The sequence below is a fragment of the Anguilla anguilla genome, chromosome 15 (genome assembly GCF_013347855.1).
Source record: "Anguilla anguilla isolate fAngAng1 chromosome 15, fAngAng1.pri, whole genome shotgun sequence".
NCBI lineage: Eukaryota > Metazoa > Chordata > Actinopteri > Anguilliformes > Anguillidae > Anguilla > Anguilla anguilla.
Window position 1 is genome coordinate 25,469,716 of NC_049215.1, and position 22,922 is coordinate 25,492,637.

The 22,922-nt window shown below is 42.1% G+C and overlaps 3 protein-coding genes across 6 annotated transcripts; 2 read left to right on the top strand and 1 right to left on the bottom strand.

Moving 5' to 3' along the window:
• Positions 1–1,016: 1,016 nt before the first annotated feature.
• Positions 1,017–5,351, bottom strand: LOC118214322 (33 kDa inner dynein arm light chain, axonemal-like). The gene is made up of 6 exons (XM_035394212.1): positions 4,282–5,351; positions 2,444–2,586; positions 2,200–2,369; positions 1,839–2,017; positions 1,271–1,435; positions 1,017–1,133 (listed from the first exon to the last, which is right to left on the bottom strand). Exons 1-6 carry the CDS (start codon positions 4,351–4,353, stop codon positions 1,101–1,103), a joined length of 762 nt encoding a protein of 253 aa, XP_035250103.1. The 5' UTR covers positions 4,354–5,351; the 3' UTR covers positions 1,017–1,100.
• Positions 1,070–10,037, top strand: LOC118214317 (GTPase IMAP family member 4-like). Of its 2 annotated transcripts, none has more exons than XM_035394204.1 (2): positions 1,070–1,157; positions 8,579–10,037. In XM_035394204.1, the coding sequence occupies exons 1-2, from the start codon at positions 1,085–1,087 to the stop codon at positions 9,676–9,678; spliced, it is 1,173 nt and encodes a 390-aa protein (XP_035250095.1). In that variant the 5' UTR covers positions 1,070–1,084; the 3' UTR covers positions 9,679–10,037. The 2 variants fall into 2 exon arrangements, with proteins under 2 accessions (XP_035250095.1, XP_035250096.1); XM_035394205.1 differs by lacking the exon at positions 1,070–1,157 and adding an exon at positions 5,828–6,250.
• A 1,605-nt stretch (positions 10,038–11,642) lies between these two features.
• On the top strand, positions 11,643–22,787 carry LOC118214320 (kidney mitochondrial carrier protein 1). Of its 3 annotated transcripts, none has more exons than XM_035394210.1 (10): positions 11,643–11,773; positions 12,840–12,934; positions 13,096–13,243; positions 13,330–13,424; positions 14,384–14,469; positions 18,166–18,261; positions 18,706–18,830; positions 19,306–19,444; positions 19,633–19,713; positions 20,062–22,787. In XM_035394210.1, the coding sequence occupies exons 2-10, from the start codon at positions 12,871–12,873 to the stop codon at positions 20,101–20,103; spliced, it is 876 nt and encodes a 291-aa protein (XP_035250101.1). In that variant the 5' UTR covers positions 11,643–11,773; positions 12,840–12,870; the 3' UTR covers positions 20,104–22,787. The 3 variants fall into 3 exon arrangements, with proteins under 3 accessions (XP_035250101.1, XP_035250099.1, XP_035250100.1); XM_035394208.1 differs by lacking the exon at positions 11,643–11,773 and adding an exon at positions 11,784–11,972; XM_035394209.1 differs by lacking the exon at positions 11,643–11,773 and adding an exon at positions 11,985–12,491.
• Positions 22,788–22,922: the final 135 nt, after the last annotated feature.

Below are 22,922 nucleotides of genomic sequence, written 5' to 3' on the forward strand. Positions count from 1 at the left end.
CTTGTACTTGTGATGCACAATACAATTCTGTTTGAGTTGAGCCTAAGTTCCTGAGAGTTTGTTGGAGCTCTGTTGTAGCTGTAGAAGTCTTTGCTGTGTAGAGCCACACCTTGATAGTGTACTTGAGCTGGGCTTATACTTCAGGAACTTGGTCTGCATGAGCTTTCACTCCCCCACAATTACATTTTCCTGGACCTCTGGTTTAGATGGTGTTAAAAGACCTCATCTGACTCAGTGATTAATATGTGACATAAGCAGTATACCAAGATGAATATGACATCTTACCCGTGATTACTGTTTCTGACAGACACCCACCAGAAAGAATCCAATAATATAAGGGAAAAGCACACACTCCACCTATGAAAAAGACTGCAATGACACACTAACACTGACTTTTGAATGTTTGAATTTAAAAACACACTCATGATTCTTGAAGAGTTAAATATCTTAAGTTTAGCATTACTGTATCTTATAAAATAAATACAGGACCTGTTCTTTGTGAATAGAATCTAAATATCTAAGTGCTGGTGTAGTAGTATGAGTATGGTCTGTAGAGTCACACCTTTAGCTGATGGTTGAGCTACTTCGGGAACTTGGTCAGGATTGGTCGTAAGAACTGCACCACTGTGTTACTGCCTGCATATGTGACAACAGTTGTTTGCTGCAATGGTTTGACAGCTTGTGGTTTGTTTATTCTGAATAAGGGGTGTGACTGACGCTAACAGCACTGACTGTTGGTTGTGATATAGCCAAACAGTTTGGGGATAGGAAACCATGTTTTGTTCAGTTTTTTTAAGTAAAGTAATGCAACAGTAACATGTCTTAAAAGTATACAACAACTGCAGAAGCAATGGCTTTTTTTCAGTAAAAACCTTTAGTCTTAAAGCAAGTCTGCTTCACTAGGGTGCAAAAATAAATAAAAACGACTAATTAGATTTGCTTTTAAAAGACACATTTTTAGTGTTCATATTATGCCAATTTTTATTTTATTTTTTTTGTATCTTTTTCCAGAATTGTGGAGATTGTGTCTGAAAATTTTCAAAGCCTTCTAACTTTAAAGCTCTTCATCGAGTGGTATCCCCAGATGTGTTTGACGCTGGTCACTTCTTCTGTGAGATGCCCGACAGTTGGAACTGAAAAAGATAAACGCACACACTGTGAGTGAGAGAGACACTAACATTGGCTGTTAATCTGTGAACCGGTCTATACACTGCATTCTCAAGTGCTCTACCGACAAGTGTTAAAGGAGACCATTTTAACGAGCCACAACCTTGAGCTGCTGGTTGGTGCGCTTTAGGAACTCGATCTCCTCCGTGTGCTTCTTATCCTCCATGACTTGTCTCTCCATCTCCCTCAGATTAACGGCCTCACACTCTGCCTCCATCTCCTTCTGCTGCCGCTCCAGGGCCCTCTTTTCCTCCTCCAGGTCCTGGATCTGCACGGGGAGGGGATGGGAGCCACTGGCTACAGCAGCACATTCATTCATGTACAATCTACTGTCATCCATTCACTCATAAACAACCTATTGCTCTCTGAGCGTGTGTCCGTTCTACACATAGAGGGTTCATGTTAGTGGTAAAATGTTCAACATGTTAAAGGTTTCTGGCTTCTTGGAAGATCTCGATTATGAGTGGCAAGGTTTAGACTGCTCTCTTACTGGCCAACTTGTTGGTGTAAAGAAAGGGGGCTGGGTTTCTGTTCCCTTATTAGTCTGTGGAGCGAAGGTTCTCTCCTATTGGTCCAGTTGGAGGATGGGGAGGAGCCTAACCCTCCATATCATTGGTCTGAGGAAGGAAAGGAACCAGTCTTCTGCATCGATGACACTGGCCCTGCTGTACCTGTTTCTCCATTTCGGCTTTCCCCTGCTCAGCGTGCAGCACCTTCCTGATGCCAAAGGCAACGCTGCTCTCATCCAGAGTCTGATAGGCGGCCATGCACATGCTGATCTCATCTCGAACCCGCAGCAATAGCAGCCCCCTGTCAGTGCAGTTTATGGTTTCCTGTCTGATCAGTTCATCTGTGGGAGGAGACCAGGACAAACTGGGCTTTGGTCTGGTGCTCTGAGAAGACGACAGATCCCAATGGAAATGCATGGTTGGATATGCCACGCTTCTATCCTGAATGGTCAGCGCAAGTGTAGCCATGTCCAGTTAAATTATTTTCCCCGGTGTTTTCATTGCTCGGATGGCACCTACTCACCGAAGCACTGCGAGTACAGCTCTCTCCGGACGTCGCAGATCCCGGTCTCCCGAGCCTGCCTCTGCTGCAGCTTCAGATTCAGCTGCTCCTCCAGCTTGACCACGTCCATGCGCGAGCCCGGCGTGCTCGACACTCGCTGCACCCACAGGCCGCCGCCGTCCGACCACTCCCTGCAGCGGAAGCACGTCAGGGGCCAAGCTGCTGCGTCGCGGGACAGAGAGAGGCGCGGACAACGTGGGCTTACCTCGGCGGCAGGATGGCATGGAGGATCTCCTCAGTTTTCTCCTTTTTTGCATCTGCTATGGGGCACTTTGGTTTGGGTGGAGGGGGGACTGGGGAGCTTGTAGGTGGTGGCTGGGGGCTCCCTCTAATAGGGGGAGCTTGACCCTGAGAGGAAATTACATCATCACTGCAGGAGTTTCAGGAGAGGAAATTATATCATTGGCGCCCTGCTCTACGATTGGGGTGCCTCTTTGAAGACCAGGAAGTCTACTGCCCCAAGAGGAGCTAGAACAGAGCAATTTTCCATAAATATGAAACAAATGGGAATTAGGCATTTTGTACTAGAGGGGGAAATTATAATAATAATAAATACATTTGTTCTTTTCATAATGTTATGGATGTTTTGATATATTATATCATAGCACTATGATATAATGGCATTTTTAGGTGGCAAAAAACAGTATGGGAATGAACAAATAACCACTTAGAATCTTGAAAGCTCAGGCAAAGCAACTATCAAGAAAGTTCTAAATTTGAGATTTTAGGACAGCTGTATGGCTTGCTGTACCACTCCCTAAATGCTGCTAACCAAATGCAAAATATGCAACCTTGCTGAGCACAGAAATAGTAGTTGTTTCTGTGGAGTTAGTAGTTGTTTGTATGTTTTGCATTTGACTATCATTTATATTTTTCATTTTACTGATTTAATTTAATTTATTATTTGTGAAAGACACTGTTCTGCAACCCTATGTATGAAATGTGTCATATAAACCGATCTAATTATATAAATTAAGTTTATTAGTAGTAGCAGTGGCAGACAGTAGCAGCTGCAGTAGCAACAGCAGAGTCAGATGTTTCAGTGCTGGGCTGGAGCAGAAGCCTGCACTCACAGTGGTCCTTCTCAGTGATGACAAACACAATACTCAAAAATCAGCACTGAAGGAAAAAATGCACATCAGCTATTATGATACGTTATGATCATGTCCTGGAGAGTTGCTGTGCTGAATGTTGTTAGGAATTGCATGTGTTTTTTTAGAAAGTAGATTTTAATGGACATCCTGAGGGCAGTCATCTCATAACACACGACTTTGAAGGAACTGAGTTTTTATTATGCTTAGAAAAAACACAATGCAATATTAGCAAGCACATTACCCACTTAGTGAACCCACCATGTTAGCACTGTAGCTCTCCTGTTTAACCACATGAACCATGAGAATGACGAGGAAATTAAAAAGAATGCATTGTTTTTAGTTACTTTTATACAAAGCTATATAACATGATACAATCTAAAGGCTAACCAGTTTTAAGGGTACTTACTGCAACAAGAGAACAAAATAAAATATTATTGCTGTAAAAAAATTTTTAACTGAATAGCGTGTGCGTTCAACCCCAACTTGCTAGTAAATGAAATAAATAAACACCGTCCGACCTAGTATTTCTGATGTCGATTGGCCAACATATAAATGATGGCATGTATTCAAATCATTGAGTGCCGACTACACCGTGTAGCGAAAATACTATTCTTTGGAAAGGAGATAGAACTATTACGAATGTGTAATTGCCCATAATTGAAAAATAAGAAGAATTTAACTGTGTTATGTTGAGAAAAACTGTGATGTGCAAATTCGTGTTAATTGCGAACTAAGTTCCTTTTGATGGAAACGGGAGTCTCAAAACACATGCCTGATACTGTACACACAAATGCATAAACAATTCTCGAAATCCTGGTGGTGCTGTTTGATATTTTTCTGTGCGATAATCCAGTGGGGAAAATCCATTGAGTCAATAATTTTGATATAATCTGGCAAACTGGAGCACCAAAACCGCTAAATTAAAAATACTCCCCAACCTTTTTTGTACCTGAGGTGTCTTCCTGGTCACCAACACTGGATCGTCATATTTCAGCAGAGAACCGAATGTGTATCCTTCCATGGCAGTACATTAAATTACATAGCAGTTAAATAAATAAACAGTTTAAACATGCATGTTCAGCTGCTGAATAACAACCCTGACCTGTTTTATATACCGCTACATTCCATTCGGAGATAAAAGTCTGCTTTCAATTGTGTTTAGTGACGTCACAGAAGCAGGCATATTAAATTCGATATTTCAGGTAAAACATCACAGTAGTCAGTCCAGCGAGAGCAAAATCTACGACAGAACCTAATCTCAAATTTATAAATACATTAAACATATCGAAGTAGGACAATATTTAAAATAAATAATAACATAGACGTTTCCCTTTTTTGAGGATTCAATTGATGGAAAGTTAATTAATGAATTAATTAGTTTTTTAATGGCCCACAGACCGAAAAACAGAATAGTAGTAGCAGGAGTAGTAGTCGCGGCAGTAGTAGCTTAGCGAAATTAATTAAGATGTAGCTCTGTCAGGCTGAAGATTTCCCCGATTCTTTGTTGCCCTGGTTGAGCTTATCACGTGAATACATGATGCTAGCTCTCAGCAAGCATCCAAAGCCACGGCTGATTGACCCACATGACGTTCATGCAATGTTTTTGGAATGGTCTAGCCACAGATAGAGTAACCCAGTACTAGTGTTCTCTCCCGCTGTACCCAGGCGCAAAGCTACGATGGTATGCAAAAGCTTGTGCACCCCTGGTCAAATTGAATACTTTGTTGAATCTCTAAATGAAGAAAAGTTGAAACAGCGTCTGCATGGTACAAACCGGTGAAAAAAAGAAAAAATCAGAAAACATGCTATTTGACAATTTGACCTTGTCCCAAATCTCTTTTTATCATTGTCTCTAACCTACTCTAATCACTGTCCTAAACTCCAACAATCCCTGTCTCAATCCTGCCTACATCACTGTCCCAAAGTCCCCTAATCACACCACTATATCACTGTTCAAGCTATTAGGATTCCCTCTACTACTGTCTGATTGCACAAGCTCTATCACATCTTCAGCTCATTCAAAACACAGCTGTCAGACTTTCAACAAACTCAAGATGAAGACTTTATATTTCTACAGTCTGAGTGACCTTTAATTCTACCAACATATAACTCTAACTAAAAATAATTCTGATTCCATATGTGCCCAGCAAAAAGCTCAACTCCTCTAATCAAATTCTACTGTGACCCACAAGCCCATCTGAACAATCTGCTTGTCTTTTTAAAATTCTTGTAACATATCTGTCTTTAGAAGAAATTTGTAGCATATTTTTACTTTTTCCTCTATATATGCATGCAGGGATGCTAACATAACTTGTTTTTTATGTGATAATATTTTAATTTAGTTTTTTATTTCATTAGTTTTTCTTGGCACAAAAACCACTTTACAAATAAAGTTTAGTATCATTCACCTTACCTCTGCCTGCAGGTCCCTATCAGTATACTGCCCTCTCCCCCTTGCTCTCACTGTGAACGGTTTCCCTTGTGTAATTACCACAGACCGTACCCCTCCCCTTTAGTTACAATGGCTTTTAAATGTGGCTGCTTTAGCGCTCTCCAAATGAAATTTGGAAGCGAGTTACAGCTCACTGTTTACGGAAGCCTCTCTGTTTTTATTTTGCTGTGCCAATTTTCATTGACATTTTTTTAATTGAAGTTTTTTTAAATTTAGTTCACTTTCACTTTCACTTACTCTGCATATGTGTTGCAGGCAGTGTCATGTTTCGGACATGTGATTTACCATAAATACCTCAGACCAGGGTAACCACTTCTTTGCTGTGTGTATGGCTAAGAAATCAAGTTAGCTCCTCAAAGAGCAACTCTTGACTTGCATGCTAGTACAGAAAGTCTGATTAGACTATCCTTGTCCAGTTTTTCAACTCAATACTAGGACAACAAGACAATACCAGGTACAATGGAAGGTAAGTAATTAAGTAGTGATTTTTTTCAGTCTTTGCTTTGTGTTTTAGGAGAATACTGATTTCTAGACCGTTATATTACTGTGCCGATGACATGTACAGTATCCATGCCTATGTTTGTAAATGAAAGTCTACTAAAGGTGCCATGATGTTCTAAAACAGGTTTCAGATGCTGGCTGTGTAGGACAAAGGTGTAGTTCTGATTTCAGATGTTGTCAAAGTTTTCTGTCAGTATGAAAGCCTTCTTTAATTTTGGCAGTGTCATACACATTGGCCACCTGATTATATACACTGAATTCATTGCACTTGTGACAGTGCGTGCTCACAAAATGGATGCATACGCCTCTTTCCTTGGGGATTTGGGGTTATTTTGCATATTTTGCAGACTGTAGAATTGGATTGCAACTCTGATAGCAAAGTAGTGGAATACAGATAAATGTCCTACGGACCTGTTTCACTCTGTTCCTATTAATTCATATCAAATAGCACAGCCTTCCAATAATAATATCCCTTTTCAAAAGACCAAGTAGTTCCTGTCTTTTTCGTGTTCGTCTGAAAATCTATATTTAACAGAGTAATGGTGGTTTTCACACTTTCTCGGTTTTATGTGCTATTTGCACAAGAGGCATTGAAGAAACACGATGAGTACAGTATTAAATATGTCAGTTCTTTATTTTTGGAGAAATATGCGTTTTAAATTTATCGTCCGATTTTCAGCCGGTTGAGAATGTTTTCGAAGTACAGTAACCACTCCCCTTTCCATGCCCCGTAAAGAAATCTGACCGGACACACCGTCCTGCTACAAGTGTGCTGTGAAGTTTAGGTAGCAAACAACAAGGCTGAATCCTTCTGACGTAATTTACATAGAAACTATTCGCTCAGATCGCCTAGTTTCACTCACAGTGGCCAAGAGGAATCGATAACGTTTCAGAAAATATACAACTTTAAAAGGTTTAATTCAATCTTCTACTGGGACTTTTGCCGTTTATTGAGGGTGTGAAAGAAAATCTCGGTGCCGCTGATTATAATCAAATGTTTTCCATATTTACCGTTCGATTGAGCAAGTACATTTTTATGGGTTAGTGCTTTCCAATTGTGCTAGCTACTTCACATTAACCTTGTACGGCGATCAGTAAAGGCTTACAGCACAGCACCACTTTATTATTGTCACTTCTATCACCACTGTAATGACAAACTACCTTTTCGGAGCCGTATTGCCGGAGAAATGTATTGTCGAGTTCACGCGCATACACTGCTGGCGACATTCTAAAGCTCCGTTTTGCCCTCCCTACTCGTCAGTCAGATTGCTGTGATAGCGCATTCTAAATCGTATTTGGGGACCCATGTATAACTCGTGACCCATAGTTTGTGCCACTGGCTTACAGGCAAGACAATGCAAATATTTGACTAAATTTAGGTTCACTTATTAGAGTGCCTTTTAAGGACTATTAGACTATCTCTGGTTGGTTATATTAATTTATAGCTAGCTAGCTAACGCATCCTAGCCTGTCTGAGAAATGATCATATCGCTGGTGACACATTCCATGTGTTAGGCTACATTCAGATTTTCAGCTCATGTCATCAGGGAGGTGGTATACAGTCCCACAGTACAGATGGATACAATTCAAATGCTTTTTTATCCTAGAATCAATTTAAATGCTGAATGTGAGGTCCAACAATGTGATTTCAATTTGATGGTGAAGGGTTTATTCCAGGAGGTATTTACTTGGATATCTGTTTATATCAGTATGTTTTTTTTTTTTTTCATATATCTGACTTTCATGTTTGAAACTGTGCCATTAAAGTTCTGTGTAATCAAACAATTCAAAAATCAAACAAAAGTATTGTCATATTCTATCGTAGCATATTTTGAATAATTATCTCATCACTGGCTGATCATCATAGTGCCGTGCCTTAATTATCATTAATTCCTGGCCATGGTAGTTTCTCTTCTTTGTTTTGTGTCTGACTCCATTCTCTGTGACAATTTAGTGGAATGATAAGTTGATTTTGTATGCATATCAATATTCTCCATGGGTGTTCCTTTAGTTGTGGGAGTTAACTAGGTGGGATACTAGGTTCATGCACATATGTAAAATTTCAAGTTAATCGTAGTTAACAGAGAAAATAGTGTTCAGGTGAGTGTATGGATAGTTTTTCTAAATCAGGATATTTTTGACTGTATGCATTTTTTTCTTTTATGCATACTTAAACTTCTAGTGTAGAACCTCCCCAAAATTTTGTCAATGAAGCCCCAGGTGTATGCTCTCCTGTGTATTTTCTAAATATTACTTTTTTATTTATTTTTTGAATGGCATCTTTTTCTCCTAGGGTCGCCGGATGTGAGGATTGTCCTGCTGGGTAAGACTGGAGCTGGGAAGAGCAGTGCAGGCAACAGCATTCTGGGAGAGGATGTGTTCTCAACATCAGATCAGGCAAACTCTCAAACCTCTAAATGTGAGGCTAAAACAAAGATTATTGATGGGAAGAAAATCACTGTGATTGACACACCAGGGTATTTTGCTACTGAGCGGTCTGATGAAGAGCTAAAACCTGAGATAACCAAGTGCATCGTAGAGTGTGCTCCTGGACCTCACGCCTTTGTTATCGTGCTGACTGTGACGAGGCAAACTGCAGAGGAGAAGAAAGTGGTGGAAGAGATTCTGAAACAATTTGGAAAGGAGGCTCTGAAGTACGCTGTTGTCATGTTTACCCACGGAGACCAGCTTGCGAACGGCAGGACCATCCACCAATTTGTGGATGAAAATGTCCACCTGAAAAGACTTGTCCGAAAGTGTGGAGGCCGGCTTCATGTCATCGATAACAAATACTGGAACAATCCCATTGCAGGCCAGGGTGATGAGACTAGAAATGCCAAAGAAATCAAGAAGCTGTGGAACACAATTGATCAGATGATGAAACAGAACGGAGGCAAGCACTATACCAATGAGACGCTCCAATGTGTGGCACGGGCCATTGAAGACGAAAAGGCAAAGGGGAAAACTGGAGAAATGGCAAAACAGAGCGTAATGAAAAGGATTTTTATTTTGGCAGCAGGTGTGTCAACAGGGGTTGTGTTGGGTGCATTACTTGGTGTTGTTGCAGTTGGGGCAATCCTTGTAGGTCTTGCAATAAAGGAGCGTACTTCACCTGATCCTGTAGTGAAGGTAGTCAAAGAAGGTGCAGTGGCAGCATCAGCAGCCACAGGGGTAGGATTGGGAACGGTATTTATAGCAGGGGGCGGCATGGGTGCGATTGCAGGGGGGTTAACTGGGGGAGCGAAAGGGTGGGAAGCGGAGACTGCGAGTGAAGCTGCAGAGAGAACCTTTCAAGCCATAACAGAACCAGCAATGGCTGCAGTGAAATTGGTTAAGGACAAAATTGTAGAGGAAATGAAGGGTTACACAAAAACGGGCAACCCTCCTTTCTAATGCTAACGTTTGCCAGAGAAAATGGGCAGGATTTAATCAACATCTGTTCTTAATTTTGAATCATAATTAAAAGCAAGAAAATTTTCCTCATTCACAAACACATTTTGACAAGATCAGTTAAAAATAACTGTAAGTAGCAAAAATGTATCAACAGTATTGTATTTCTTTCTTAACCTGAAAGCCATGTACTAGGGTTATTCAGAGAAAACAATACATGCATCTGTTCAACCAACAAAATGATCTGTATCTGTAATCCTGCACAACTGTTCCCTTGATATAGTCTAGTTGTATTTAGTCATTGTTTAAATTCCTATTGTTTTTTCCTGACCTGAAAAATTAAAGGAGACATAATGATTTGATTCTTCTCGTCATGATTATTGAGTAACTGAAACATCATTGGATATCATGTTTCTGTGGGGATTTAAAAGCAAAGTTTTATGAATGTAAAAATCTGAACGCTCTCTCTGCTCTCTGAACACTCTCTGAACGCTCTCCCTCCTCTCTGAACGCTCTCCCTGCTCTCTCTGAACACTCTCCCTGCTCTCTCTGAACACTCTCCCTGCTCTCTCTGAACGCTCTCCCTGCTCTCTCTGAACATTCTCTCTGAACGGTCTCCCTACTCTCTGAACGCTCTCCCTGCTCTCTCTGAACGCTCTCCCTACTCTCTCTGAACACTCTCTGAACGCTCTCTCTCCTCTCTGAACGCTCTCCCTGCTCTCTCTGAACATTCTCTCTGAACGCTCTCCCTGCTTTTTTTTTCTGAACACTCTCCCTGCTCTCTCTGAACGCTCTCCCTGCTCTCTCTGAACACTCTCTCTGAACGCTCTCCCTGCTCTCTCTGAACGGTCTTCCTGCACTCTCTGAACACCCTCGCCTGCTTTGGTCAAAGCACAAGTGGATTGCACCGTGCCTCTCTCTCAAGATGCAAACAGGTTTTTGCACTGGGTCTTTAGCAGAGACTGCTACTGTTCCATCCAAGATAAAGAGCTCAAAAGCATAGTCAGTAGAGAAAGAAATAATTTTATCAAAAACTAAGGGTATTAATCAGCCCAACACTTTTAGGGGGTGATTGGGGTTTCAAGCTGGTTCTTACTGGCACAACTCTTTATATGAGGAATAGGTTTAAGAAAGGCAGGCAATAATTAAAGAAAAAATTGTCCTGACATAATTCCTTAGTATGGTTGACACCTGTTTTTATATAAACCATAAATTTACCTAGTAACTAGCCTATATTTTTCAATTTTACTTGTCATAGTGTAGCCAAACTCGCAGCTTGCTGTTCACACAGTACTTCCCATGATTCCATTGACTCGTGACATTTATGTAGCAACTTTCATTTGACAAAATGATATCAGACTGGGCAACAGATCAACTAATTTCACATTAATGCATTTGTTGTAAAGTGAGATAATGTATTAGTGAAATTACGCCATCAAGTGGCGTTAGTTATTTTTGCCTCCCATTGTTTTCTACTAGAAGGGCAATACGTAAGTACAACTGTGGGAGCATATGTCGCCTGTTTCATGTTCAGCTCTGCGTTTCAAAGTTATAATTATGGGTTACAGGTATAATCATAAAGCAATAAAGCAACTCCACCATTTCTTGCACATTGTTCCACTCTCCCGAGAATAATTTTTCTGTGTTTTATCCTTCTGGTGCCAATTTTTACTAGTCCTAGTGTAATTATTGATCTCAAAATTATTATTTTAACAAGTTAAAGTTGAATTGTTGATATCAAGAATTAAAATTATTACTAATCAAGATCGATACAAAACTGTGTTTTTTGCCAGGATTCAAACCTTAATTAGTTTACTTTTTTTTGTTCTGGTGCTTTGCATCGTAGATAATGCAGTATAGTGGCACATAAACCGATATGGTTGATATTGCTATTTCGAAACTGACACCCTCTTGCTACGGGTTTTTTTTTTTTTTTTTTTTTTTTTTTTTTACATATAGCTATCACGATGAACAAGTACAGATTGTGATGTAGCCCACGCGTTTGCACGGCAAATAATGCATTTGGAAAAATCAACACTGCTCTTTAATTTGAATTATCTCGTGTTGTGCAGCAAGATTATTTGCACAGTGTACCCAGGTTTGTGCACCTGACTACGATGCCGTATGATTTACTTTATTTTTTTCTCATTTCTCCCTTCTGGTGCCCCAACCGATTCCGAAGACTGTCTCGTGTCTAGAAGAGGGAAGTGCTCGAGCTCTGAAGACGTACTGTTAGCTAGCGTCTGGGAGTAGTAGCGTTGCAGCATCAATTGCCTGGATCCTTCCTGATTTTTTCGGTCAGTTACGATATTTTTGACCTCATTGTCTCAGGACATTTACTCCGATGAGCCAGTATTTGTTAGCATACGTTATTAGATCTCTTTTCAATCCATACAAGCATCTGGGAAAAGCTGTATCCAATGGCTATCTAGTCAGCTAGGCGTATTCAGTCTGGTTTTGTTAACACGCGGTGTAATGTTAGCCACTTTTAGCATTTTACTGTTGGTCACTTTGGCTAACTTAATGGTAACGTCGATTGTCGTTTGAACGGAAGGGCAGCTTTGGTTGAAATGTTATACCGTTAGTTAAGTTACTTAATTAACTAAACAAATAGCCGTCTAGATCTGAATTTCCGGCTACGTTGTAGCGTTACAATTCAACCTTACCGTTCGATTTTGTGTCAATTCCAAGCTAGTAGTATATTAGCCAGTTTCCGTCGGCGATTGTAAAAACATGTATAATGATAAACTTAACTTGCTACGTAGAAGACTATATCGTGTGAAATTGCGGTTAGAATATTTATTGGTTCGCTAATGGTAGGTATTAAGAACGTTTTCCATCAAATTCCATTTGACAAACATTTTTGAGGACATAGTGCATAGACATTGTGCATAACTAAATTGGCTTCCATTTCTGCGTTGTCTCAACACGCATAGTATTCAACACTGCTGTTCATTTCTGTTTTGGAGGCAAGTTAGCCAGCCAGCTCCACTACGCAATATGTGTGCACGGAGAAGAGAGGCGGGGGATGTGTGTGGGATGTGGTGTTCAAGACCAATTCAGTAGCCTATATTGTAACGCTGGTTGAAAGGGTATAACTTGAGCGATTATATACCGGAATTGTGGCACACACTAAAATTACTTATCTGTTTTATTACTGATAGGAGTCCAGGTTACACTTAAACCTGTCTGGCAATGTCCAGCACAAGTTGGAAACCGTTTGTATTCGGAGGGCTGGCTTCAGTTACTGCCGAGTGTGGTAAGTACTGAAAATACCTAAACATCTTCCGTTTCCTCTTTATAGCTTGTTGCAGAAATATTTTAACAACCTCGGTTATATCTTTCTATGTGTCTTAAATATTATAACGCTGACTACAGTCATTTCAGTAATAATCTGAAATTATTCTATTCCGATTGTAGGTACTTTCCCGATCGACCTGACAAAAACTCGTCTGCAAGTCCAAGGGCAAGTCGGCGACAGTAAGTACAAAGAGATCCGCTACCGTGGAATGCTGCACGCCTTCGTGAGGATATGCAGAGAGGAAGGCCTCTGGGCTCTGTACTCCGGGTAAGGGTCCGTGCTTTTCTTACTTTGGCACAGTTACAGTTCACTTGGTGAATTATGAAGTATTATTGAGACGTGCTGTTTTCCAGAATCGCCCCGGCCATGCTCCGGCAAGCCTCATATGGGACTATAAAGATTGGTACTTACCAGAGCTTCAAAAGATTGCTGGTGGAGAGGCCGGAGGGTGAGTCAAAACATCAAAACATGCCCGACGCACTTTATCCCTTGTGACTTGTGGCTTGTGGCTAAAAGTCAAATGTGGAATGATGCCGTAAGTGTGTCTCAAGAGTAACAAAAACAGCAGCACCGCTAACAGAGCAGTCGGCATGAAACAAAACAAAATAAGATTGTTAAAAATTGATATTTCTTATCTATGATCTTAAAGCAGAACCTCAATTCATGGTGCTTACCTTGTTTTACTAGGTTTGTTTATTAGCATCATACTGATGCATTCATTGTGAATGCAAAATATGACTCAAAGCCCCAGGTTTGTCTATGTGGCACATGCATGTCTCATAATAAGGACTTCTAGTCATGATTCAATATGTCAGGTTATGTGATGTTTGTGATTGTTGTGCAATCTTGAGAAAGTGAATCAGTGTTAGTATAAAACGATATTTGTGAGCTGCTTTGCATTAATATAGTAGGGCATAGAAAGGGTAGAGTGATGTTCTCTCTCACTCTCACTCACAGCCTGACTTGAAACCATTTGGCTTACATGCTGATATCAGATAAGAAATCCAAATTCACTTTTGCCCAGTCATAGCATTTCCCTCCTGAATTCAAGTCATTTTTCTTCATTTTTTGGGACAGTGTGAGATCCTCAGATCCTCAGAGTTTTGAGGCCTGCTCTCTCTCCCTGCTCTCTGGGTGAATGTGCTGTTTGTGGGACAGTATGAGATGGGGTCATTATAGTTTTGAGGGCCTGCTCTCTCTCTGCCCTCTGGGTGAATGTGCTGTTTGTGGGACAGTGTGAGATGGGGTCCTCAGAGTTTTGAGGGCCTGCGCTCTCTCTCTGTGCTCTCTGGGTGAATGTGGGTGAGAGGAAGTGCCTCTGCTGTCTGATTCTGATTCTTATTCTCTCTGGAGTGTGAGATGGTTCACTAAGGCTGTGATGGCTTGTGCTCTGTTCTCGCAATGCAGATGAAACGCTGATCACGAACGTGCCCTGCGGCATACTTTCCGGGGTTATCTCCTCCTCTATCGCCAACCCCACGGACGTGCTCAAGGTAAGATTGATTCAAAGATCAGCATGATTCAAAAAGCAGACTATTTATTTTACTTGTGTTGAGTTAAAATTTTCCGTTTATTCTTCGCAAAAGAAGCAGCGACCCGTGTCCATCGTGAAAGAGGCCCAACCTGACTGTAACCTGCTTGTAACCTGTCTTTAACCTGCTTACACCTCAAGCCTTACATTTAGGCAAATCCGATGGAAATGTATTCAGCATGCAGGTGTACTGACATTGTCTAAATCGCTTCACACATTGCCGGGACAAATTCCAAAATGTGACAGCTGTAAGGTTTGTAGCATCTGATGATGTGATCTGCAACTGATATTATGATGCTTAAGCCATATTAACAGAAGGATAGGGTAAAAAAAAATCAAGTATGGAGTAGAGGTCATAAGTTGGGTCAACGCTTTTTCCAAAGCAGTTTTCTCTGTTGCATTTCAGTCATTCTTCGTTCTTCGCTTGCTTGTGTTGGCCAGGTATCACAGTACACCATGCCAGTTATCAACTTTGATGGGGCAGTTCCCACTTAAACTTGAGGATGATTGGCAGCAAAGTTCCTACACTGTCACATAGCGGTCATGTGTTCCTACACAGGCTTGTGGCAGTAGCATGTTTTTATGCTGTTTTGTTATATTGTTTTATTAATCCCTGGGAAGTAACCTATGCACATAAAGTGCAGTTATATCACTTGCACAAAAACTATAAATAGAAAGCTGTTCATAATTATTAAATGTTATGTTAATATTTGCAGCTGGATTAGACTAATTAAAAAAATGGTAAAACAGATGAGTGGTAATTAATTGAAAAGATTAGACTGGAACGTTGGGGTGGAATTGTATCATAGTCAATTTTAATGATATTCTCAGTCGTACCTGGAGGATGCTTGGTGTAAACTTGTCTATATTAAGAGGCACACCTTTCTGCGTGGATGGTTTTGGTTAGAACAAGCATTATTTTTCTTTCTGTGGAATATTACAAAAGATTTTCTTCTGGTCATATCCTGGAAATGACTCCTGAGGGAGTTTAGTCAAGTGTGCAGTTTTGCTTGGGGTCAAAAATCTGAAGAGCTAATATTGGTATAGATAATAAAACCTGCTGGCAAACTCGGTCGAGAATCACAGTGTGTGTATTTTAAGGATCCATAATGCCACCCAGAAAGCCAATATTTGGAATGTGGACTATCTCTCTGGAGCATGTTTGGCACTACGCCAGGATCTGCAATCCCATTTTCAGACCGTGATCTGGGCTAATAGCTGACAATCTGCTCTCTTGTTGCCGGGCGTGGCAGTCGTCCTAGTTTGTGTTTCTGTTCAGTTTCTGACCCACCATCTTGAAAAGTGACAGCGATAATTTGAATTGTAAACGTTGTTCATGAAAGGTCAGAGGGGTTCATCGAGGGGAGCGCCTGATGTAACATCACGGTGCGGTGCCTATTTTTAGAGGGGACTGCCTGTGCTTAAATATTGCCCCATGTCTGTCTCTGAGGAGCTCTCTGCTTTTTGCTGGGTAAAGCAGGGTCGTTTTCTGTGAAACAAGGTTTTAATTTCGCCTTTTTAGCAGTTTGACTGAGGGCTGTGTGACAGCTCGGATACTGCGATAGCGGAATTTAATTTGCAGAAGCGCCATTTTTTCGGGGCGGCACGGTGATTCTGTGTCATCTGACAGCAAGAAGGTCCCGGGTTCGAATCCCAGCCGGGGCCTTTCTATGTGGAGTTTGCATGTTCTCCCCGTGCCTGTGTGGGTTTCCTCTGGGTACTCCGGTTTCCTCCTACAATCCAGTGACGTGCAACTTAGGCTACTTGGGGGTAATCAACAGGGCACTGCTGTAGAAGAGCATGTGCAGTCAGTCAACCTACCCTGTATAAATAAAGTTACATTTTAAAAAGTTAAGTTAAAAAGCTGTGAGAGAATTGGGGTATATCCTGTCCACTATAATGAATAGCCCAACACTGTTCTGTTTTATTTTGCAGAAGTGTAGTAAGCACTGTTAAGTCTGTTTGTGTCCAATTAGTTGTTCTTGTATGACTGTACATGGAGTTCCTGCTCACAGGGTTCTCGCAGGAAGAACAGATTGTGAAAACCACCAAGCTGTTCCTTTCCAGTTTTCAGTAGGGCATAAGATTTCTGGCTTGAACAGGAAGTGGAGGGATGATACTAATCTTACTGGAGAAAGTGCCAGTTCTCATGTTTTTAATCAAAGCTGCATTCAGGCCACATATTTTAGGCAGTGCCCCCCCTCCCCCACTGTTTTCCTCTACTGTCTCTTAATCTGTCTGCTGCTTTGCATACTTTTTTGTATCCATGGCAACATTAAATTTGGTTTCTTCTGTCTGACAGAGTTAGTTTTTCCTGGTCTGTGCAGTAGAACTGAAGTGTTTAAGTCATGGATACAACAGCCTGTTGATCCTGTAGTCAAGAGAAGTGTGATTTTAAAAATGTGTTTGTTTATTTAAAAGGAGAGTGGGCAGGCCCAGCCTCTCTCTGTATTTTGCCTTATTCATACAGATAGAAAGCAGAGGGGGTAACAGATAGGGACGGGACCATAGCTCAGAAGATGCCACGGTGTGGTTTGGCCCCCCTGTCCCTGTGGTGTGGGGTGGGGGGGGGCGTTGTTTGGCATATGGTTCCACAGCCCGGCTGCCCCATGGGCTGCCACTTGCTTCACCAGGACGAGTGTGATTGTTGAGGCTGTTAAGTAATACAACAACTCATCCACTGCACAAGTACCATCATGCTAACTTCCTGTATAACTGTTTATCATGTAATTCCACGCAGTGTATTGATTGTTGTTTTGGGAGGAAATGATGTTCTGAGTATAATCTGTTGCATGAATTTGTGTAAAAATTTGTTTTGGTAGTTGCATGAGGTGATGTTGACATTTATTTAAATATGTTTAAAAGATGTTTGAAAGGCAATAATGCTTTGGAGGTTACCCTCATCCTAGGTCCTTTTGGTGCTACTGTGATGTCACTCGGTCACTTGCTTCATAATGCTCTTTAAAATGAAACGCAAGCATGGATGTGTGTTGTTTTTTGCGTGTATCCCCTTTAGTCATTTTGTTGTTTTAAGCTGCATAATATTTCACTTATTCCTGACTCATCGTCTGTATATTTGTGTGTGTGAAGTTTTAGTACATGTTGCAATGTTTTTTTTTGTAAACACATTCAAGTGAGAAAACAAGATGCAGTGAAGTTTACAGCATCTGGATGGATTCTCAGACTTGTCATCGAGTGTTTTCTCCGTAGTTTTACCGATGTCTACCTTTCGAGACGGTCGACTGTGAGACGAAACTGCTTGCTCTCGAGCTGGTTCGTCTGGTTCTGCGGAAAGTGAGACCGTGAAGTTTAATGAGTTCTGTCCCCAGGCCTCTCACCCTGTTTGGCACTACAGGTGTGTTTTACCGCTCTGATAAGCACCCGCGTTTGGCAACATGTCGGGACGTCGCGTAGAGCTGTCTGGAGCTTTTACAGTCAAAACTTCCTTCGGTGTGTGTCCCCGAGGCTCGCTGCAGCGCGTCATGCGTGACTTATTATGCTAAAGGCAGCTGTATGTGACCTTCGGAGTGAACTGAATGACATCTTGAAGAAAGACTGGAAACAACTGAGGCTCGAGTACCTTCAGCACAGCCACGACCCGACGGGCTGCGGGTCACTCTGTTTCTGTACTCACACGGTCGTGTCGTTGTTCAATCAGATCCGGATGCAGGCACAGGGAAATGTCATTCAGGGAGGCATGATGGGAAATTTCCTGGACATCTACCAGCAGGAGGGAACGCGAGGGCTCTGGAAGGTCAGTGTGTGTCCGTTACGCACCGGCGGCGTTTCCTGTGAGTTTTCCGGCTCTGAAATGGTGGCCATCGCAATTACTTATCAGACACACCTTCTGACCCACCATCCGCTTTTTCACCCACCTTTTGAAAATTTAAAGTTCCAATTTGAAATAGTGTTGCAAAAATAGTAATTGCATGCTGGACTGCTCATTCTTGTCTTCCCCACTGGAGCACTGATTTGCAAGTGTTGCTGGAAAACATGGTGCATCACTCCTGTTTATGATTAATAAGGACTTCTCGTAATGATTCACTATGTTACCTCTTATGACGTTTGTGATTGTTGTGCAGTCTTGGGATAGTGAACCAGTGGTAGCGTAAAATGCTACCTGTGAGCTGCCCTGCATTAATATAGAATGATGGTCCCTAACTCTCTCTCTCTTTCTCTCTAACTCTCTCTCTTCAAGGGAGTGTCCCTGACTGCTCAGAGGGCGGCCATTGTAGTGGGGGTGGAGCTTCCGGTCTACGACCTCACTAAAAAGCACCTGATCCTGTCTGGTCACATGGGAGACACGGTGTACACACACTTCCTGTGAGTTTTGACACCTGTTCTCCCTACCCTTTTATCTGAGCATGACCCTATCTGCCCCTTTGAAACACGGTCACATTCCCAGACCTTTAAACAGCTTTCCCCCTGCTGAGAACACTGGCTCCTGTTGGGCGCTGTATGGAGCCAAACTGTCTTAAAGACTCGAGGAAGAAATCGAGTGCATGAGCTGGTGGTACACATAATAATACACCCCTGACCGACCACCACCACCCCATTTTCAAGATGTGTGTATGTGTTATTAGTCCCTGGTCCCTCCTGCTCTGTGTAAAGAGCTTATTTGTAGGTTATATAATGCAGGTCATGTGACGGGCAGTAGAACTTTTCTCTTGAGCTCGGATCTGGGGGAGCATTTCAGGTAAAGCGCCGATCGTTAAATGAGCAGCTGCCTGGACTGGGGTCGAGTGACCGCGACGTAACGGCCCAAAGGTGACCGCCTGACCCTCGCTGTCGAACCCAGGTCCAGCTTTGTGTGCGGCCTGGCCGGGGCTCTGGCCTCCAACCCGGTTGACGTGGTCCGCACTCGCACGATGAACCAGAGGGCCCTGCTGGGAGGGGCCAACGCGGGCTATAAGGGCACTGTGGACTGCCTGCTGCAGGTAATGCAGCCCAGCGGCAGGCTGGGCTACCGCGGGCCGGACGTCTCTGATCTTCTGAACTTTAACGTTTATTTTACTGTACTTACTGCTGATTTCTGTGTTTGAGTTTCGTAAGAAATGTAGGAATAACGGGAAGGGGGGTTGTGTCCTGCGTCCTCTCACTATTCTGTCTGTCGTTCCTTTCCCAGACGCTGCGGTCCGAGGGGTTCTTCGCTCTCTACAAGGGGTTCTTTCCTAACTGGCTGAGGCTGGGTCCTTGGAATATCATTGTATCCTTTGAAAGCAGTGGCTGACGCAATGGATTAAGCATTTCCTCTTATTCTAATGATGTGGGCGATTTATTGTTGCTTAACAAAGGCATAACTTTTGAGCTAATACATCTGAGAGTCTAGTATTTTTAAGTCTTTTATTTGTTCAGCTCTGTTGGTAGAGGATTAATATTATGTAATGGGATTAGCTGGAGTTTAAATTCATAATGCACTTGGGCAGTTTAGGCAAGCTGGGAGTGCTAACACTGGGGAGGGTTAACCTTGAGCGCTTCCCTCAGTCAGGACCAAGCGCAGTGGAGAAGTTGTGGTGGGCGTACCGCTTGCTCTGTGTCTTCTTTAACTGCGCAGTTCTTCATCACGTACGAGCAGCTGAAGAAGCTGGACGTGTGACCGGGACGGCCCTGCAGGGAGGCGGCTCCGCAGATCCGCGCGAGCCGATTGGCCGACGGGGTCCCTAGCGACAGCGGAACGTCCGGGTTCCTCCGGGAGAGGGACCTACCATCGCCATCGCCGCTCGGCGCAAGCGCTTTTCCCGACTGAACGCGTGTTTCTGGTCAAATAGCACACTTAACTCCCTGGGAATGATGCTGTCCGCCCCTCCCCTCTTAATAAGGCGTTTTTATTCCCTCCTCTTGCAACTTGTGCACGTTGTGGAGTACAATCAGAAATTTTCTAGGCTGATCATTAACACGCGATGAGCACACGTCACTCTTCTCGCGGTAGGCGTGAGAGGGCGGTCCAGTTCCGGCTGTTGTGCGATGTTGCATTGCGGAATACGTGTGATCGCGCTTCGCTCACTATGTCATGCCACGCACAGTGTAACCTTTCTTGCCTGTCCACAACAAGTGAATTATTTGTTACAGTTACAGTGTTTGTTATACCATATACCTTTGTGTGGCTTTACTGGAACCAAAGCACCTGTGATGAGTGAGGTTTGATTGCAATAACTGAGTTCTGCTCCGTTTTTTATGGCTTTGACTTAACGGATTTTTAAATGATCCCAGTTGCTTGTGGAGGGGGGGGGGGGAGGGGTCTGGGGTCTGTTTTATCTGCCATTCATTAGATAAGTCTTACTGTGCAATTTACTATTAGCGTAAGTTTTTTATGGATACAGTATTACATTTGGAAACGTCACGTGTATATCTGAAGTTTGCTTTCCACAGGCGGGTTCAGTCTGCTACAGAATCATGTGCTGTGAACTCTGATGATTGCGCCAGGACGTAGAAAAGGATGTCCGAAGGTGCTGAACCACATGGCTCGCGGCGGTGTGTATTTCTGAAACTTTTTTTTGACGGACATAGCTCTCCATTACTAGCTTATTCGTCAAAAGCACAAGACACTATTTCCATCCTGTTATAACACAGGTAGTAATTTGATCTGTAGAAACCGCAACAGAAATTATGCAGCTGTTTAACAGCAAACATGCACGTTATGCTAATTATATGCTATATTGCTATATTTGCATTGGTGTATTTAAGTTGTGCGAGCAGGAAAGGCCTTGTATGCTCTTTGTGCATGTTAGTGTCTCATAGCAACCTTTGCCTTTACTATTTTTGATTGTTATGTAATACATGTAAATGCACAGTGGGCAGGCATATGAGAGCTAAGGAAACCTAACCCGGTTTCATAGCTCTGGCAGCCTTCCAACGTACACTCGCACATTCTGTACCAGATCTACCAAACGGTACTATTTATGAACTGCTGAAACGTTACTGCTAAATATTACTCGACGCCTCTTTAACTTTGTAGTTACTTTCTCATAGGAACCATGTGGACCAAGAGCTGTAAATGCAATTGTTAGACTCTGAGGTGTCTGTTAAGGAACCAGTTTATTGCTGAAAACTAATGTCATGTAATTACCGGGACAAAATTAATAACATTATTTATTATTATTAAAATGTGTCACAGACTCGAGTTTTTGTATCTATTTAGGTTCTCTGAATATTTGTCCCTTTTATATTCTTGTGGGGATTGTTTTGTAATGGACAGGACGGCTGAGAGAATCCTTGCCTGTACCAGTTAAAGAGGACTGGCTTTTCCAATTATTATTATTATTATTTTTTGATACAGTGTGGTGTGTGCCGTGTATTTAGAACTTTGGGTATTGTGCTGCATTTGAGAGAAATATGGTTTTCCTTGTTTGGTATATAAGTGCTTCCTGTCAGTGGGCTTCCTTACAGGGGAACGGAAGGACTTCTCTCTGACCATTGCTGTCAGATCTCCTCCTGTGCTGAAGTATTTGTTATGTAATAACACTCAGTACGGTTGAGATCAGAAGGGCTCACTGCTGAATGTCATGGGATGTGGAGAAGGGGATCGCCTGTGCATTTAAACTCCTCTGCTTGCCGGGTACGGACAGGCCGACTGCTCATGCCATGAAACCTGCCCCCCCTTCTTGGCTTTCATGCCACAAATGCCGGATGCTATTTTTTACGGAGAGAGTCAGGAAAGGCTACTGAGCATGAATGTACAGACTATGAATCGCAATTTGAAAGTGCCAATGGACTGCTACAGTTCATTTTTTTGATTGAGGTTTATCCATAAGTCTGTGTTTTGTCTCCAAAGAGGCTTAAAGCTTTTTAGTAAATCTTTGAGATTTTACTTGTTCTGATCCTAAAGCCCTTGTTTGTGCGGGTGAACCTTCAGGAGAAATATGGGTAAGATTATGCCTAGAGCCAATCACTGAGCAAAAGTGGCGGTATTGGTGTAAATCTCATCAAGTTTTTTGAGCAGGTGACATCTGTTTTGCAAGTTAAAAGCCTGGTTTGTCATCTCAAACTAGTGGACAAATACTAGGCAAATTTGTATGTAGAGTCTAAGTGTGCTCTCTTGCGAACTCTGGTTGAATGAATAATTCAGTTTGAATGTATATCCTTGCCAATGAAAACCAGTATCATGATGTGCAAAATTGAATAAAAATAAAGAAGTGTATTTTTCAGATGAATATGTTTACTTGTGGAAAACTCAGTGTAATGGTGGAGGCACCCCCCTTTCCACCCTAGCCAACAAAGTACTGAATATAAATGTATGAAAGTATGTAAATGGTTAATAAATTAATATCATTTATGCGCTAATTTCTGTTTTTTATTGATTTTTTAATTATTTTTTTATGTGTTAGGTGCTTTCATTGCCTTAGAAATTGTATTATGACTTGATAGATCAGGCCTGGAAGCCCCCTGGTCTAACACATTATTGATTACTGTGAACCT

What these genes read in the sequence shown, in the direction of transcription:
- LOC118214317 (XM_035394204.1), top strand. Translation starts at nt 1,085, where the DNA reads ATGTGTTTGACGCTGGTCACTTCTTCTGTGAGATGCCCGACAGTTGGA. An exon ending in AAAAGATAAACGCACACACT is followed by an intron (nt 1,158 to 8,578) that starts GTGAGTGAGAGA and finishes TTTTTCTCCTAG; the next exon opens with GGTCGCCGGATGTGAGGATT.
- LOC118214322 (XM_035394212.1), bottom strand. Translation starts at nt 4,353, where the DNA reads ATGGAAGGATACACATTCGGTTCTCTGCTGAAATATGACGATCCAGTG. An exon ending in AAGCCGAAATGGAGAAACAG is followed by an intron (nt 1,436 to 1,838) that starts GTACAGCAGGGC and finishes CTCCCCGTGCAG; the next exon opens with ATCCAGGACCTGGAGGAGGA. An exon ending in GCACCAACCAGCAGCTCAAG is followed by an intron (nt 1,134 to 1,270) that starts GTTGTGGCTCGT and finishes TATCTTTTTCAG; the next exon opens with TTCCAACTGTCGGGCATCTC.
- LOC118214320 (XM_035394210.1), top strand. Translation starts at nt 12,871, where the DNA reads ATGTCCAGCACAAGTTGGAAACCGTTTGTATTCGGAGGGCTGGCTTCA. An exon ending in TTCAGTTACTGCCGAGTGTG is followed by an intron (nt 12,935 to 13,095) that starts GTAAGTACTGAA and finishes TTCCGATTGTAG; the next exon opens with GTACTTTCCCGATCGACCTG. An exon ending in TGGGTCCTTGGAATATCATT is followed by an intron (nt 19,714 to 20,061) that starts GTATCCTTTGAA and finishes TTAACTGCGCAG; the next exon opens with TTCTTCATCACGTACGAGCA.